This window comes from Dermacentor albipictus, chromosome 2 (genome assembly GCF_038994185.2).
Source record: "Dermacentor albipictus isolate Rhodes 1998 colony chromosome 2, USDA_Dalb.pri_finalv2, whole genome shotgun sequence".
NCBI lineage: Eukaryota > Metazoa > Arthropoda > Arachnida > Ixodida > Ixodidae > Dermacentor > Dermacentor albipictus.
The window spans coordinates 182,468,069-182,481,996 of NC_091822.1; the positions used below are offsets into that span (position 1 = coordinate 182,468,069).

Sequence of the window (13,928 nt, forward strand, 5' to 3'; positions counted from 1 at the left end):
TGTGTTACGAGGGCGAAGATGATGTATTATGCTTGTATAGAATGAAGAATGGCGATGAAGTGTTTATGCGCGTATTAGTACGACAGATTTGTAAATACGTTTAATTTGTACCAATTGCGTCACAGTAGCACACACCCATTCTGTAGGTTTGACCAAGAATTTGGCACGTTACACAGTGTTCCTAGAATTGGACAGGCTAAACATAAAACCAACACCCGTTTGCAGTCGACGCAGTAAGGGTTCTGCGCGTTCAGAATCGGGCGCCGATCAGTAAAACAACTCTTACGAAAATATTTGTGAAATAAGCTTCTGCAAATTAGGCAACACTGAGAAGGATGAAGAAGAAGGCGAGCCGGCCATGGTTCAGGGCAGCAGCAACGTGTTTTTCACTCGTGACCTGATTATCACTCTGCTCTACTTCTGCAGCGTAAGTACTGAGAGGGAAAGGGAGAAATACAACCGCTTTATTAAGCGTAAGGAAGCAGTCGGTTCAGAGTAGCGCTGGTACGATGGCACAGAACCGCCGCGGTAGCTTAGTGGCTATGGTGTTCGCTTGTTCAGCGCGATGTTCAGGGTTCGATTCGCGACTGCGGCGGCAATTCAGGGGACGCGAAATGAAAAACAAAATGCTCGTCTATACATAGATATAGGTGCACGTGAAAGAAACCCAAGTGTTCAAAGTTAATCCATAGTCCTTCTCCATGATGCTTCTGTGAGTCCCAGAGTTTCTCTGGAAAGTCGAGCGACACGATTCTCAGTCATATAGTGAATGTAATCAATGACTGATCCATGATACAATCATCGATACGATCGGTATATTTAATTAGTCGGTCGATGCAACTCATCAGCGCGGCGGTCATGGTCAGGTGCTGATATGATGTTTGACGGTGTCAGCCGCTCATTCGTGAGGGCGTTGGCATGCTGGCCATTAGTGACCTCTTATCAGTTTTTACTGTAATGACAACAGTCCTTACATATCTTAGTAGCCAAGTGCCTGTAAACTGGGCTTCACACCATCCTTCTGTGAGAGTTACTAAAGTGTATGCGGTCTAAATGATGGGGCTTCAGGTCGCGCAGATGCACCGCGATCTCTCGAGACCATCCTGATAATATCTTCATAATCCTGATAATATAATGTATAATATCCTGATAATATTGCTACGTGCTACGCGAAGATGATGTAGACCCTTAGATTTAGTGGAACAATACAACATTATGTTGACCACCGTGGTTCATTAACGTGCATCGAGTCGAATATACGTCGCTGCAGATTCATGCGTTGAAAAGGTGGAAGGAGTGATGAACAGAAAGGAAATTTAGTTTTTTTTACAGAGCTCTGAACTATGAAAATAATGTTACGCATGTCTGAACACAAGTTCTCGCTTTGGATTAAATTTCATTCCTTTTATTTTCCTTTACACGAAAGGAATGAGCATTTACTGAAAGCTACTGCACATAGTAGCTTGACGAGATTAATGCTTCCTGGAAATGGCGGCAACGGCCCAATAGCAGACAGTTGGAGATATACAGCCTTAATAAAGAACTCAAGCACAATGGTAAAGCTGAACAGGTGCATCAAGAGAAAAAGATAGTGAAGAATTACTGTAACGTACGAATAATATGCGCAGCATTCTCAGCTTTCTGACGAAGCAAACAAAGGCAAATCAAGATAACCAAACGCAAACACAGTACGCATTACACATATAACGTGTAGTTGCTCTGCCAACTGTCATACTTGAGTCCTTGCTGAGAAAATAGCACAGTCATGAGATCGGCAGCCAGCGGTGTAGACCGCGGCGTTCTCAAGTACTCTGAATGCTCTAGCATTCAGCCGCTGTACCACGAGTCCACCGGATGGCTGTACCACATCGCCATAAAGCCATATCGACCATACCATACTGTACTAACATTGCGCACTGTACTGTATACCGTGCAATACTGTACCATACTCTATTATACGACCGTACTGTACCGTAAGCCACATTGACAGGTCGTGCGCCTTTCATAATACATTCAGCGTGTTTGCTGTCACGCTGTTTGTTGTTGCCATGTAGAGCTTTTTAGGTCACATCGTTACTTATTTACTTTTAGTCCTACACCGAACATCTGCTACATCAATCAGTTTTAGTATTAGTCCACGACGTTTGCAAAACTGGCTAGGCGTTCGACACATGAGATGCGCTCGTATAAGAAGATGGGCGGTTCGCATACTGGCGCCGCTGCTGTATCGTTACCGACTTAAGAGGTGAGGTGATACGTGAATTATGTTTTTTTTGTGATAGTAACTATGTAGAAACTCCAGGCGCATTTCTGCTGTCGGTGTCGCCGTCGCCGTGAGGCTCAGTACAAAGTCCAAGGGCGATGGAATCGTCGCCACGCGCCGTATCCTGTGTGTGCGAGTGAAAATGTGCGAGGGTGAGCTGGCGATCGCAGCTCAATCTCGCGCACGCAATGGAGGAAAGCGGGGAGGAAGCGCGCCGTGTTGCTTCGTGCGCAAAGCTCCGGGGGGCGAGTAAATGGGGGGGGGGGGCGCATTCTACACCGGGGCGCTGTATCTTGAAAGCCATCTGCGCGGGGGACAGATCGAGTCCGCCATGCGCTGTGTTTTCGGGACTTAGTTCACGTTGATGCGAAAGGCAGCGTTAAGGTCAATTCACTCGCTGCTGCTGCCGTGCTTCCTCACTCCAGCGTTTTGAAAGCGAGTTTCCGCGGTCATCGAGTGAGATGTGTTCATGCTTGCTTGTGCGCGCGTCACACCATGCTTGTTAAGTTAGTTAGTAGGGCTATGTTGACAACTTTTACGGCTGAGAAAAGTAATAAAGAGTCGCGGCATAATAAAAAAAGTAATAGAACGTCGCGGTCTAATAAAAAGTAGCGGAACTGCGCTACACACACACACACACACACACACACACACACACATACATACATACATACATACATACATACATACATACATACATACATACATACATACATACATACATACATACATACATACATACATACATACATACATACATACATACATACATACATACATACATACATACATACATACATACATACATACATACATACATCATAAAACAAAGGGCACGATTTCGGTCAAAATCACTTCGTGGGCATATTATAGCGAACTTGCAGAAGTTGTAGAGAACTATATTGTAGAGCTTGTAGAGAGCTTGTAGAAATGAACTATATACTGTTACACGCATTTCAGGAAAGTTTATAAATATTTATTTATTATTAGTTTGTATGTGTATCTATCTCTCGGTAGAAGTAGACGCACATGCATTAAGCAGCAAGTAGCTTAATATATCATAAATTCTCAGTGCAGAAAAGCTTCAACACGTTGCGTGTGAATTCAACCATTCATCAATAAATAAATAAATAAATAAATAAATAAATAAATAAATAAATAAATAAATAAATCGATCGATCGATCAATCAAATCAAGTGTTTTTCTTTTCATCCTGAAATTCACAGGGCTGCAACTTCTTTAACGTGGTTCGCTACTGCATCGGAGATTACAGGATGTACAGTCGTAAGTTTTATTTGGCATTCTGCCAGTTGCTTAGGATATACCTAGCTAAAACACGGTTCATATTGGAAAAGCGTCCCGAAAAAGAGATAACAAAAACAAAATCAGTTGACACGATAACACAAGTGGTTGTGTCATCGTGTCTCTTCATGTCCGTGTTTATCTGTTTGGTGCCTTTCGAAAATTAACAGACGCCAAGTCGCCCAGCGTTCGGTTCTAAAATACTGTCTGAACAAAGTAAGCCCGTATCCAACCCGCATGGTGGCAAATTCTCACGCGATCTATAAGCTGCTGAAATTGTTAACAGAATGTCGAAAAAGTCACTAACGCCGACCAAGGTGAAAGGAAGATTTTTGAAAACTTGATGTTTTGGACCCTACACGGGAGCCTTGCCTTCGTCAACAAGATTCAAATTTTAAAAAATCCAGCGTGTAATTAGAAGGAGCTTCGCATTCGCAACTCAACGCTCACACAAGCGCGTTATCTCGTATTTGTTGTCATTTCGCGTATGTTGTCGACACGACTTCAACCTGCACGCTAAGCTTAAGGCATGCTTTATGGCCTACGCAGTATCTTTGTAAAAAGGATACACTTGTGTTATTACTCGTAAGAGCTGTTGTAATTGATGATTTCCCGTTCATGTTCCGTGTATCTAAGCTATTAATTAATTTATTAAAACAATGAATACTTCAAGTATACCGCTTATGGGCCTTTACGTGAGGGGTGGGTAAGTGTTACAAAACATTTTTCAATGATGTGGTTTAAGTGACCGGAATGAGTGAGTAGCACGTCGTCCGGTGGAAGGCCATTTCAGTCCTTAGAGGAGTATGCACGGAAAAAAACGAAAAACAAAAACAAAGGTAGGTGACAGTGCCGCCACGAGGTGGGTAAACGGCCTTTGAATGAATTGTACGGTGAACGTGCGGTGAGCTGTGTTGATGATACAGTTTCGGTACGCGAGGGGTGAGAAATATAAAACATTCTGACTACGCAAGGTTAACAGCCGCAACACTTTCGTAAATATGTTGGCTTTCGTACAGCGACTACTTGATGAAAACCCGCAGTGGTGGCGTAGTGGCTTTGGCTTTGCGTTCGTAAGCAAAAGGTCACGGGATCAAATCCCGGTCGTAAGAGCCACAATTCGATGACTGCGAAATGTAAAAAAATATCCCATATACCGGGCATAGGATGCACGTTAAAGAACCCCAGCTGATCGCGATTAAACCAGAGTCCCTCACTACAGCGAGTCTCATAATCATATCGTGGTTTCAGTACGTAAAACCTCAAAATTAAACTTTTTTGTTACTTGATGGAAGGTCCGAATCGCATAGTTTGATATTAATTCGATCAATAATGGGCGAGCGAGACAAGCATCAGTTTGGCCAAACGTTTTGACGAGCGTGCTTATCTTCGTCAGGCCAGCTGTTGTGCACTTCGTGTCTTCTTTTGATGTATATTTTCTGTTCAAAAGTTTCGAATATTAATTCAAGCCTACTTTTCATGAACATTGTACTACGTTCAGAAGATCTCACGCTAAAAATGTTTGCCCTTCTTCGTGCGTTTTCAAGCATCCGGTGTAATGTTCGACATTGTCTTCGGCCTGGAGACCGGGCTCAACCTTATGTTCGACTTGAAGCTACTCAGCGTTCTTCAACCAAGTGTAAGTGTGACGTGGTACATTAATTTTCAATCAGACAGTTTTGCGAACATAAATGTAGTATATTGATTACTCGCCCCTTACTCATGCTTTGAGTCGACTACGTTAATGAGAGTTGCTGAAAAATTGCATCTCGTATCTGTCTTGGGGCAGCTGCACTGTCTTAAAGGCTTTGGCATGCACTGCTCACTTCTGACTCACTCACACGTCGGTGGTCTTGAGTCAGCGCTTACTGATTTAGTCAATATGCAGGCCTCTTATTGTGCTTTTACTTCCTCTCAACCGCAGTGCAATCCCAATGTGCAGCCGAAAAACCCTGTAAGTAAATATTCAGTGACGATTTAGCGGTGAATGCTAGAGAAATGCGGGAGAATTACGTCGCGCATATATATATAATGAGAAGCACAATTGCGCGGTTACCTTTGGTTTATTTACCTAACAGTTTCGGTCAGTCAACCGACCGAAACTGTTTGGTTTATTGTTTCCTGTCCGTTGGTTACCTTTCTATTGTTGGACAGGAAACAAAGGAACTCCGGAAGCAGGTACAGAAAAATTTGTACGATAAATCACAAGAAGCCGTTTCTTCCATGTTCAGTGCGAGTTTTTTAGAAGTACCCGACCACGTGTGAAATTACTTACACACGGCAAATGCAGTATTAAGTTGTTACCAGATTAAGTGAGCACGAAAAGACACTTAGCGAAAATCCCAATTTGCACTTCTTGCGTGCATGCTGACTGTGGCCAGTTTAGGTGCGGACCCATGTTTGAAAAGACTTCGTACCGCAGTAGCAGTCAATAGGCTTGTGCGACTGGCTTAGGTTAACGACATAAAAATAAAAATACAGACACGGGTATCAGTTGAGCGGCAATCCTCTTGCATGACGCTGAAGTTTCGTATCTTGGTAGATTAATAATTGCCTACACTTGCTTGTTTTTTTCGCATTTCCTGGCGCATGCATATGCTTCTTGTATATACTTGATGCTTTTCCCATTGAAAATTCACTTGCGAGTCAGCACTCGTGTTTATTAATTTTCTTTTTCACTGTCCTTCGTGATTTGCGCGCTGTTTCAAGTCTTCGTGCTAGCAGTCGGACGGGTGACAGTTTTCCCTTCAAAGGGCCCCGTTGAAGATATTAACAGTGCAGCTTGATGTACAGTTCTAGCGCCGCGATATGATAACATGAAGCCCGCTGTTCCACCTTGCAAGATCACTTAATGCTAGCCGATGTTCCGCTGCTGCGGAATACGCAGGCGTACGCAGTGATTGTGCTGGACAGGTTCATCCTGTGGAACACGGGCACGACGATCTTGTGCCACGCCACCAGCGTAGCGGCCGCCAAATTCAGGATCCAATACGTATGTATGGGCGCACCCGTGCTTCTGCTGCTCTGTGGGCCAGAGCAAGAGATGCAATAACGTAAAGAGCGTACTTAAATTCCATTAAGTTTCGCCCTGTGTTATCGCCAGAATCGACTGGTTCGCAGCAGCGGATGATAAAAATATAAAAGAGACAAATGTCCCCGGGGGTCTCACGCGCACAGGTAGACGGACACGTTGGTCATAAAACACAGAAAGCAGGTGGTATTACAAAACCAGGAAATTTGCAGCCATCCGGTGGAGTCGGTTGTCGCAAGAAAGGGCGATATGACATTTCTGGGGGAGCCTTCGTCTTGCAGAGGACGTGTGCTTGCAGTAATGTTCAGCTTGTCTCGCAGGCTCCCGTAAACAATTTCGTGAACTTCTTTTCCGATACAAACGCTTGTTTGCCTTCCCCCTTGTCTTAATAAAGGCTCAGGTTGAGGCTACGCGATATTCAAGCGATAATAGTCGCCATCGTGGTCTTAATTATAATCCAAGACGCGTCCGTGGTACTTCAGGATGCGTCCCAACATCCGGTGCATGTGCCAAAACTCTGTCTCTGCTTCGCGTCGCATACCCATTCCTCGCCCATTAAAATTCGTCTTTGATACATTAGTGTAATCGCAGTAAATCTCAAATATTCAGCGTAAAAGATTAATGAATGAAATTGTGTAGTTTTACGTACCAAGAGCACGATCTGATTATGACGCATGCTGTAGTGGGGGACTACTGATAAGTTGTGCCCACCTGGGGTTCTCTAACGTCCAGATAAATTGAAATGCGTCAGCGTTTTTGCATTTCGCCCCCACGAAAATGGGGATGCCGTGGCTGGGATTGAACTAGCGGCCTGGAGCTTAGCAGCACGTTGCCATAGCCACTGAGCTACCTCAGCGTGTGACGGTCAATATCGTCTTACATGCGTTCCATGACTCTCTTTGAAAGATCATGCATTTATGCGAGTAAAATAATAATAATAATAATAATAATAATAATAATAATAATAATAATAATAATAAGACATAGTATGCATGTCAGGCCTACCAAAGCCACCGAAGGATTGACTGGCAGAGCCTGGCAGTCAGCGAAAAAGCACAGTGATATACTACAATATACTACAACGAAATCCTGTGTAAAACAAGGAATGAAGGGAGACAGTAGAAAAGGGTGGCAAAGTTCAAAACAAAAGATCGACAAGTTATAAATAAACTACTTGACCTAATAGTACGTTAATGTATCACATCAATTTGAAACGGGAGATTGCAGTTAAATTAGAAGTGTGCCTCTACGCTTTTCTAAGTTTATTCTTGGAATCAGCATCACGGACACTTCGCGTAAGCCAACTAAAAAAAAAAGGAGGGTACTTCTCGCCTTCTTTCATGCATTCGCTGCTTGCTTAAATTAGAAGTATGCCTCGACGTCTTTCTAAGTTTGTTCTTGGAATCAGCATCATGGACACTTCGCGGAAGCCAACTAAAAAAAAAGGAGGGTACTTCTCGCCTGCTTTCATTCATTCGCTGCTTGCTCTCTGCAGATGCGGATAGAAGTAAACGCAGATCAAGACGAAGCTTCATTACGCGTAAGTCCATAATATTGTTGCGGAATACACGATGTGTGACTTGTTCGTGCAGGGCTTTAATTCTAGAAGTAGCGCAATGTAAACACTGACAGGATGAACAGCGTGGGCACAAGCACTTATGCAGAACACACAGGGCTTTTAAGGCGTGTCATTGTGTCTTCTGCTCCGTACCTCGTGAATTCTCTGGTGTAAGTTCCATTAAATGGACACTTGATGCCAGTCGCAAAGATCGGCAGGTCTCGCTTTTACACATCTGTACAGATACCTAACTACCAGCAAACTGTGTACCAGTACTGTTAGTCGGATAATTCCAATCCAGTGTCGCACTGAAATAAGCAAGAGAACGTCTCTATCATCTTCATGAAATTGCACTCTTATGTCTCGTGGTTCCCGGCACAAATGTATTTGTATTTTACGCTGTATTGAATGTTCTGCTTGGTCGTCACACGGGAACAAAAGTAAACACCATGACAACCCTTGCAATATGGGTAACGTATCATGTATCGCGAGTATTTTTAGAATAGTTGCGTACAAAACAAAACACACTCCTTTTGTGCGGGTGTATCAAATACAAGCGAGAGCGTTTGTTTGTTTGTTAACACGTTCCATTAGCTGACTCGCGCTGTCGCTTGAGCGTGTGTTGGGTTCGTGAGTCAGGACTCACATGAACAGCTGGCGGGCCTTGATACATTGGCTAACTGAGCACGTGCTGGTGAGCGAGCTGGTTATACCTGATTACAAGGAAGGCGCCAAATAAAACAACAGACGAGGGAAGGCGACACGGAACAACCACGTAGGTGCACTAACAACTGTCACCTTCCTTCGTCTGTTGTTTTATTTGGGGCCTTCGTTGAAATCACACATTAATTCAGTAATCTCCCTTACGGTGTGCAAGAAGAAAATACATCCGTTGATTGCGCGACGTATTGTTATAAAGCTTGTTCGTCAGGGTGTAAAGCCGACTGAAATAGTACAGAAACTTATGGCAGAGTTCGAGAATCAAACATTGTCAATGCCGCGTTTGTTTGCCAGACATAAGGAATTGATGGAAGGCCTTCAAGAGGCTGAAAACGAGAATCATTATCGTCGCCTATGGACGAGTAAGACTCGGCGGTCATCTGGCAAGCTGATTGCAACAGATTCTTTTTTTTTGTACCACCGCGGCACTTCGCGCATTTATTTCTCGCGTGATCGTTGCATCCTTATTGCCGCGCACAATTCTAGGCTCTTGAGTGAGGCTAAGCTTGCTTATCACCGCAGAACGCGCGGCCAACCAGTGCGCAGAGGGATTCTTTTCCGTGGCGAACACCAGTCCGCGCACTGCGGCTCTCACTTCTCCAAAATAAGGGAAATGGGTTGGACACCATTGGAGCGCCCTTCCTGTAGCCATGACTTGTAGCCCTGTGAATTTCATCTATTTGGCCCACTAAAAAAAAAAAAGCTCAGGAGGTCAACGATTCGACGACGACGTTGTACTGAAAGAATATGTTTGCAAATGGCTACTGACACAACCCTTTTCTTCTTACGATGACTGGACGAAAACGCTACCAATTTGCAAGAAAAACCATGCATTTATAAATTGGGAGATTATGCAGAAAGATAATGCACACTTGCTTTATTTCTCATACAAATAAAAAACATATGATGAAAATCTCCTTTGTATTTGATCAACCCTGGTCTATTCTCTAACGCATATCAGTACTGTGTCGATTGTATTTCACAATATCTCTGTACCACGTGTTTGCTTTCAGACAAACTACTTTATTGCCGCTGTCGTCGTGTACACGTGTATAGCCTTAGTGAAGGTAAGTCCTGTACGAGATATCTTCTTAGAACTTGTACCATGTCAATCAACCATAATTAGGCGAAACCCTTAACTGGCTCATACCGTCGATGGCCTTGAAAAAAAAAACGCGCCGTCCGATCCAATGGTAAAAAACTATCATAAGCAGCAATTGCTCATACCCCCTAAGCAAGCAAGCAAAAGAAAATGCAGTGGCTCATCTCTCCCTCGTAAAGCAGAGGCTATAAGCACATATCAAAGTGAAGCGTACAGTGCGTACATCCATTGGAATCACGCATACAACATACATAAACACGGCATCTAGTCGGGTGGTACAAAACAATATCTAAGTGCCCTTCCACTCTGCGAAGAAGGATGACCGGCGAAGCTGTGTTTGGGAGCCCCATAACGGCGAACTCCACCTCCGCCGCGGGTCGGCCCGGCACGGCACTATCTTCGGTATCGACCCACGTATGGGGAATGCTTAACGGCTGCTTCACCTCCGCCGCAAGTCGGGCCGGTATTGCACTATCTTCGGCGTCGGCCCACGTATGGGGAGTGCTTAACGGTGTCAGAGTTGTAGGACGACCTCACCACTGGCATCCAATTGTAAGGTTTGTAGTCAGGCATGAACTATGTGGTAGCTGGCCCATGCCGTCGTCCTACTCACCCACGCTTGGGACGTGGTTGAAGGGAGGAACTTGCTGTCACCGAGAACTAGGAGTACAGGATTGATTTACATATTTGCATTAAAGCATGAGATACGTTTCAACAGTCTAGCACGACTCCCAAATGGAGCACGAAGCTCCCACCACGAAGCGCACTGCACACAGCACACGAGCTCCAAGCACCAAGCGCCCTGCTAGCAGCCGACAAAGTACTGCTTAAAAAGCCTCTGTCCTCCCTAGATCCCTAGGGGAGAGAAAACTACTGTCCAACCTTCGTCCAATAGGACCGACCACAGTCTTTGGGGCGTCGTCGACCCGCCTTTGAGGGGGAGGGTTCACACACTCAAATACGCACTTTGGATTCCCAGAACCCAGCGAGTTGAGCGGGTCCTCGTAGCCAGGTTGTCACGCTTGACCCCAGCCGGCGCCTCTTAATTCCAGAGCTGACTTCTCCGGTGGCCGCCACGAATGCCTGCAGACTGTGACGAATCCTGGGGCCCGAGGAAACGCACCGCAAAACACCCTTTTCAGAGAAGCTCTCTTGCTGCAAATAGACCATGAAGGCGACGGTGAATCAAGCAACAATACATGGTCCGCCAACTGTGGCCGGCCCTGCTGCCGTCGCCGACACTCCGAAGGAGGCGCATGGTGGATTAACGCTGCCATGGTCTCCAGTTCTCCGAAGGAAGTGCATAATCGGTTAGCGCTGTCGTCGTCGCCGGTTTTCTGAAGGACGCCACCCCCACGGGTCGATCTAAACAAGTGCAGCTGGCTGAGATATGTTTGCAGAGCAGTACCCCTGCAGGCCGATCGTAACAACGGCTGTTTCGCCTCCGCCACGGATCGGCCCAGCATCGCACTATCTCCGGGATCGGCTCACGTATGGGTAGTTTTTTGCTTACCAAAATGAGACGAAAATTTCCTTGGATGGTAGAGGTATACACCTTCTCTGTATAACGTGACCTTCTCAATGGCTCATACCTCAGTAAGGCTGAGGCTACAACCACTCAGCAAAGTGAAGCGAACACTACATACATTCATTGCAATCGCCCATAAAACACACAAAATAGCATACGTTTCAATCCCTTGCTGAAAGGATGCAACGTAACGTCGAAGAGAAACGTCGTTCACGCGAGTCTGACCCCGATATACCAGCGCACGAAGCCGCAGTTAAGCGTCGAAAACGAGCAGAACAGGTTAACGAGATCAAATGTCGGGTTGGCTACTCCGCACAAGGGGATAGGGTGAGGACAGAAAAGATAAAAAACTAGTGACCTAAGTTTTCACTAAAGACGTTCATTGAAGAGCGGCACATGCACAGTGACCTAAGTTGGTGTGAAACGGGTTTGTTGAAGAGCGGCACATACCCAATTGCACGTGGTCAGTGACCCACATTTATATAGAAGAGGTTAATTTAAATGTTGAAATGAAACGGGCGGACGGACGGCCCACCGTACTGTCGGCTATCACAAATGAGGGCTTGACGGGCTGCGGCGGATGAGGGTACGCTCGTGGGCCATTTTAAATCGTAGGCTTTCGCGCGTACCATCATTGGATATGTAGATTAGATAGATGAAAAATCGTTCGCTTAAGAGCGGCGTAATCTGATACGTAGGTGGTCATGTCGAATTCGTTTGGCGCAAGGATGGTTGGTGCTTGAATTTTGCACCGGTATGCGTCCTCTTGTTCGCACACTAACTGCTGGGGGCACTGTGGCTGCTTGGATGAACCAAGGAGACTTCTTCGAAGAAGACACGGGTAAGGCTTTGGCCAACACACGCCTGCGCTGTAGGCTATCACAAATGAGGGCTTGACTGGTTGCGTTGGATGAGGGTACGAATATGGGAACGTTATCCACAGTTCAATTTCCTTTTTTTTTTAATCGTAAGACGGAAGGATGGACGGTGGGTCCCAGCCACCGAGTGTGGGACTGAGACAGGCGTAGTAGTTGGCTTTTCCATGTCGGGGAAGCGTAATCGTGCAGCGAAGCATGTTTGCACTATTTCACGCATTCCATATATCATCCCAAACACGTTAACCGCATTTATCCTCTGTACACGGAGGAGAAAAAATATAATTTCACTCAAAAGACATCTGCGCTTATCTCTGTGGTTTTCTGAGAGCACTGTATATGACGTCCTTCTTTAGAGCTCATGCCTTTGACCAGATGAAGGAATCTGCCTTAGTGGCCCCAACCAATCACTGACAGCCTATAAACAGCGAGGAAAGCGCCGAAGAAAGCGAGCGTAAACGTGACAAAGGGGTAGATAACACAGACGCAGCAGTTACTGCCCACTGTAAAGTTCATTGCGCTGACCCCAACAAAGATGGTACTCACTTGGTAGGTACCCGCACCAGCGGCTCAGTGATTTTCACGTTAATAATTTTTAATTATGGGGTTTTACGTGCCAAAACCACTTTCTGATTATGAGGCACGCCGTAGTGGAGGACTCCGGAAATTTCGACCACCTGGGGTTCTTTAGCGTGCACCTAAATCTAATAAATAATAATAATATATGGGGTTTTACGTGCCAAAACCACTTTCTGATTATGAGGCACGCCGTAGTGGGGGACTCCGGAAATTTTGACCACCTGGGGTTCTCGTGCACCTAAATATAGTACACGGGTATTTTCGCATTTCGTCCCCATCGAAATGCGGCCGCCGTGGCCGGGATTCGATCCCGCGACCTCGTGCTCAGCAGCTTAACACCATAGCCACTGAGCAACCACGGCGGGTCACCTAAATCTAAGTACACGGGTGTTTTCGCATTTCGCCCCCAACGAAATGCGGCCGCCGTGGCCGGGATTCGATCCCGCGACCTCGTGCTCAGCAGCCTAACACCATAGCCACTGCGCAACCACGGCGGGTGATTTTCACGTTCCACTGCTGAACATGAGGTCTAGGGTTCAAATGCTCTCAGACTGGGATACATAGCGCAAAAAAAATATCATCATCATGATCATCATGGTCATCATCATCATCATCATGGTCACCAACACGCCCAAACTTCTTCCCTGCTAAAGTTCAAATGCTCGCCGCTGCGGCCGTAATTCAAGAAGATTGAAATGGCAACAACAACAACCATTTGTCTATTTGTGTTTAGGGACACATCAGGTGGTCGAAATTTATTGGAAGTTCACCGCCATAGGGGCTCCTCTATACCCAGTCTTGCCTTGGGACGTTAAATCCCTAGAATCAACCATCACTCGGTAGTCACCGTGGCATCCGCGTTGCGTCCTTCCTTAGCTGTTCCTTCAAGCTGTTTTGTCCATAATCAATGTGCGTACTGCGCAAGCTGCGAACATTGTTGCTCACGGCGGGTAGAAAGCTCACCGATAAT

At 45.6% G+C, this 13,928-nt stretch overlaps 1 protein-coding gene across 5 annotated transcripts in view; it reads left to right on the top strand.

The window, feature by feature from the left end:
• LOC135920464 (uncharacterized) overlaps positions 1-13,928 on the top strand; it is an 84,294-nt gene that overhangs the window by 68,606 nt on the left and 1,760 nt on the right. The window contains exons 7-12 of one of the 5 annotated variants that reach the window (XM_065454711.2): positions 3,490-3,547; positions 5,113-5,204; positions 5,490-5,519; positions 6,453-6,557; positions 8,092-8,136; positions 9,888-9,941. In XM_065454711.2, coding sequence (XP_065310783.1) covers positions 3,490-3,547; positions 5,113-5,204; positions 5,490-5,519; positions 6,453-6,557; positions 8,092-8,136; positions 9,888-9,941 — 384 coding nt within the window. The remainder of the gene's footprint in view (positions 1-3,489; positions 3,548-5,112; positions 5,205-5,489; positions 5,520-6,452; positions 6,558-8,091; positions 8,137-9,887; positions 9,942-13,928) is intronic. The other 4 variants (XM_065454719.2, XM_065454729.2, XM_065454735.2 and 1 more) reach the window with 4 other exon arrangements.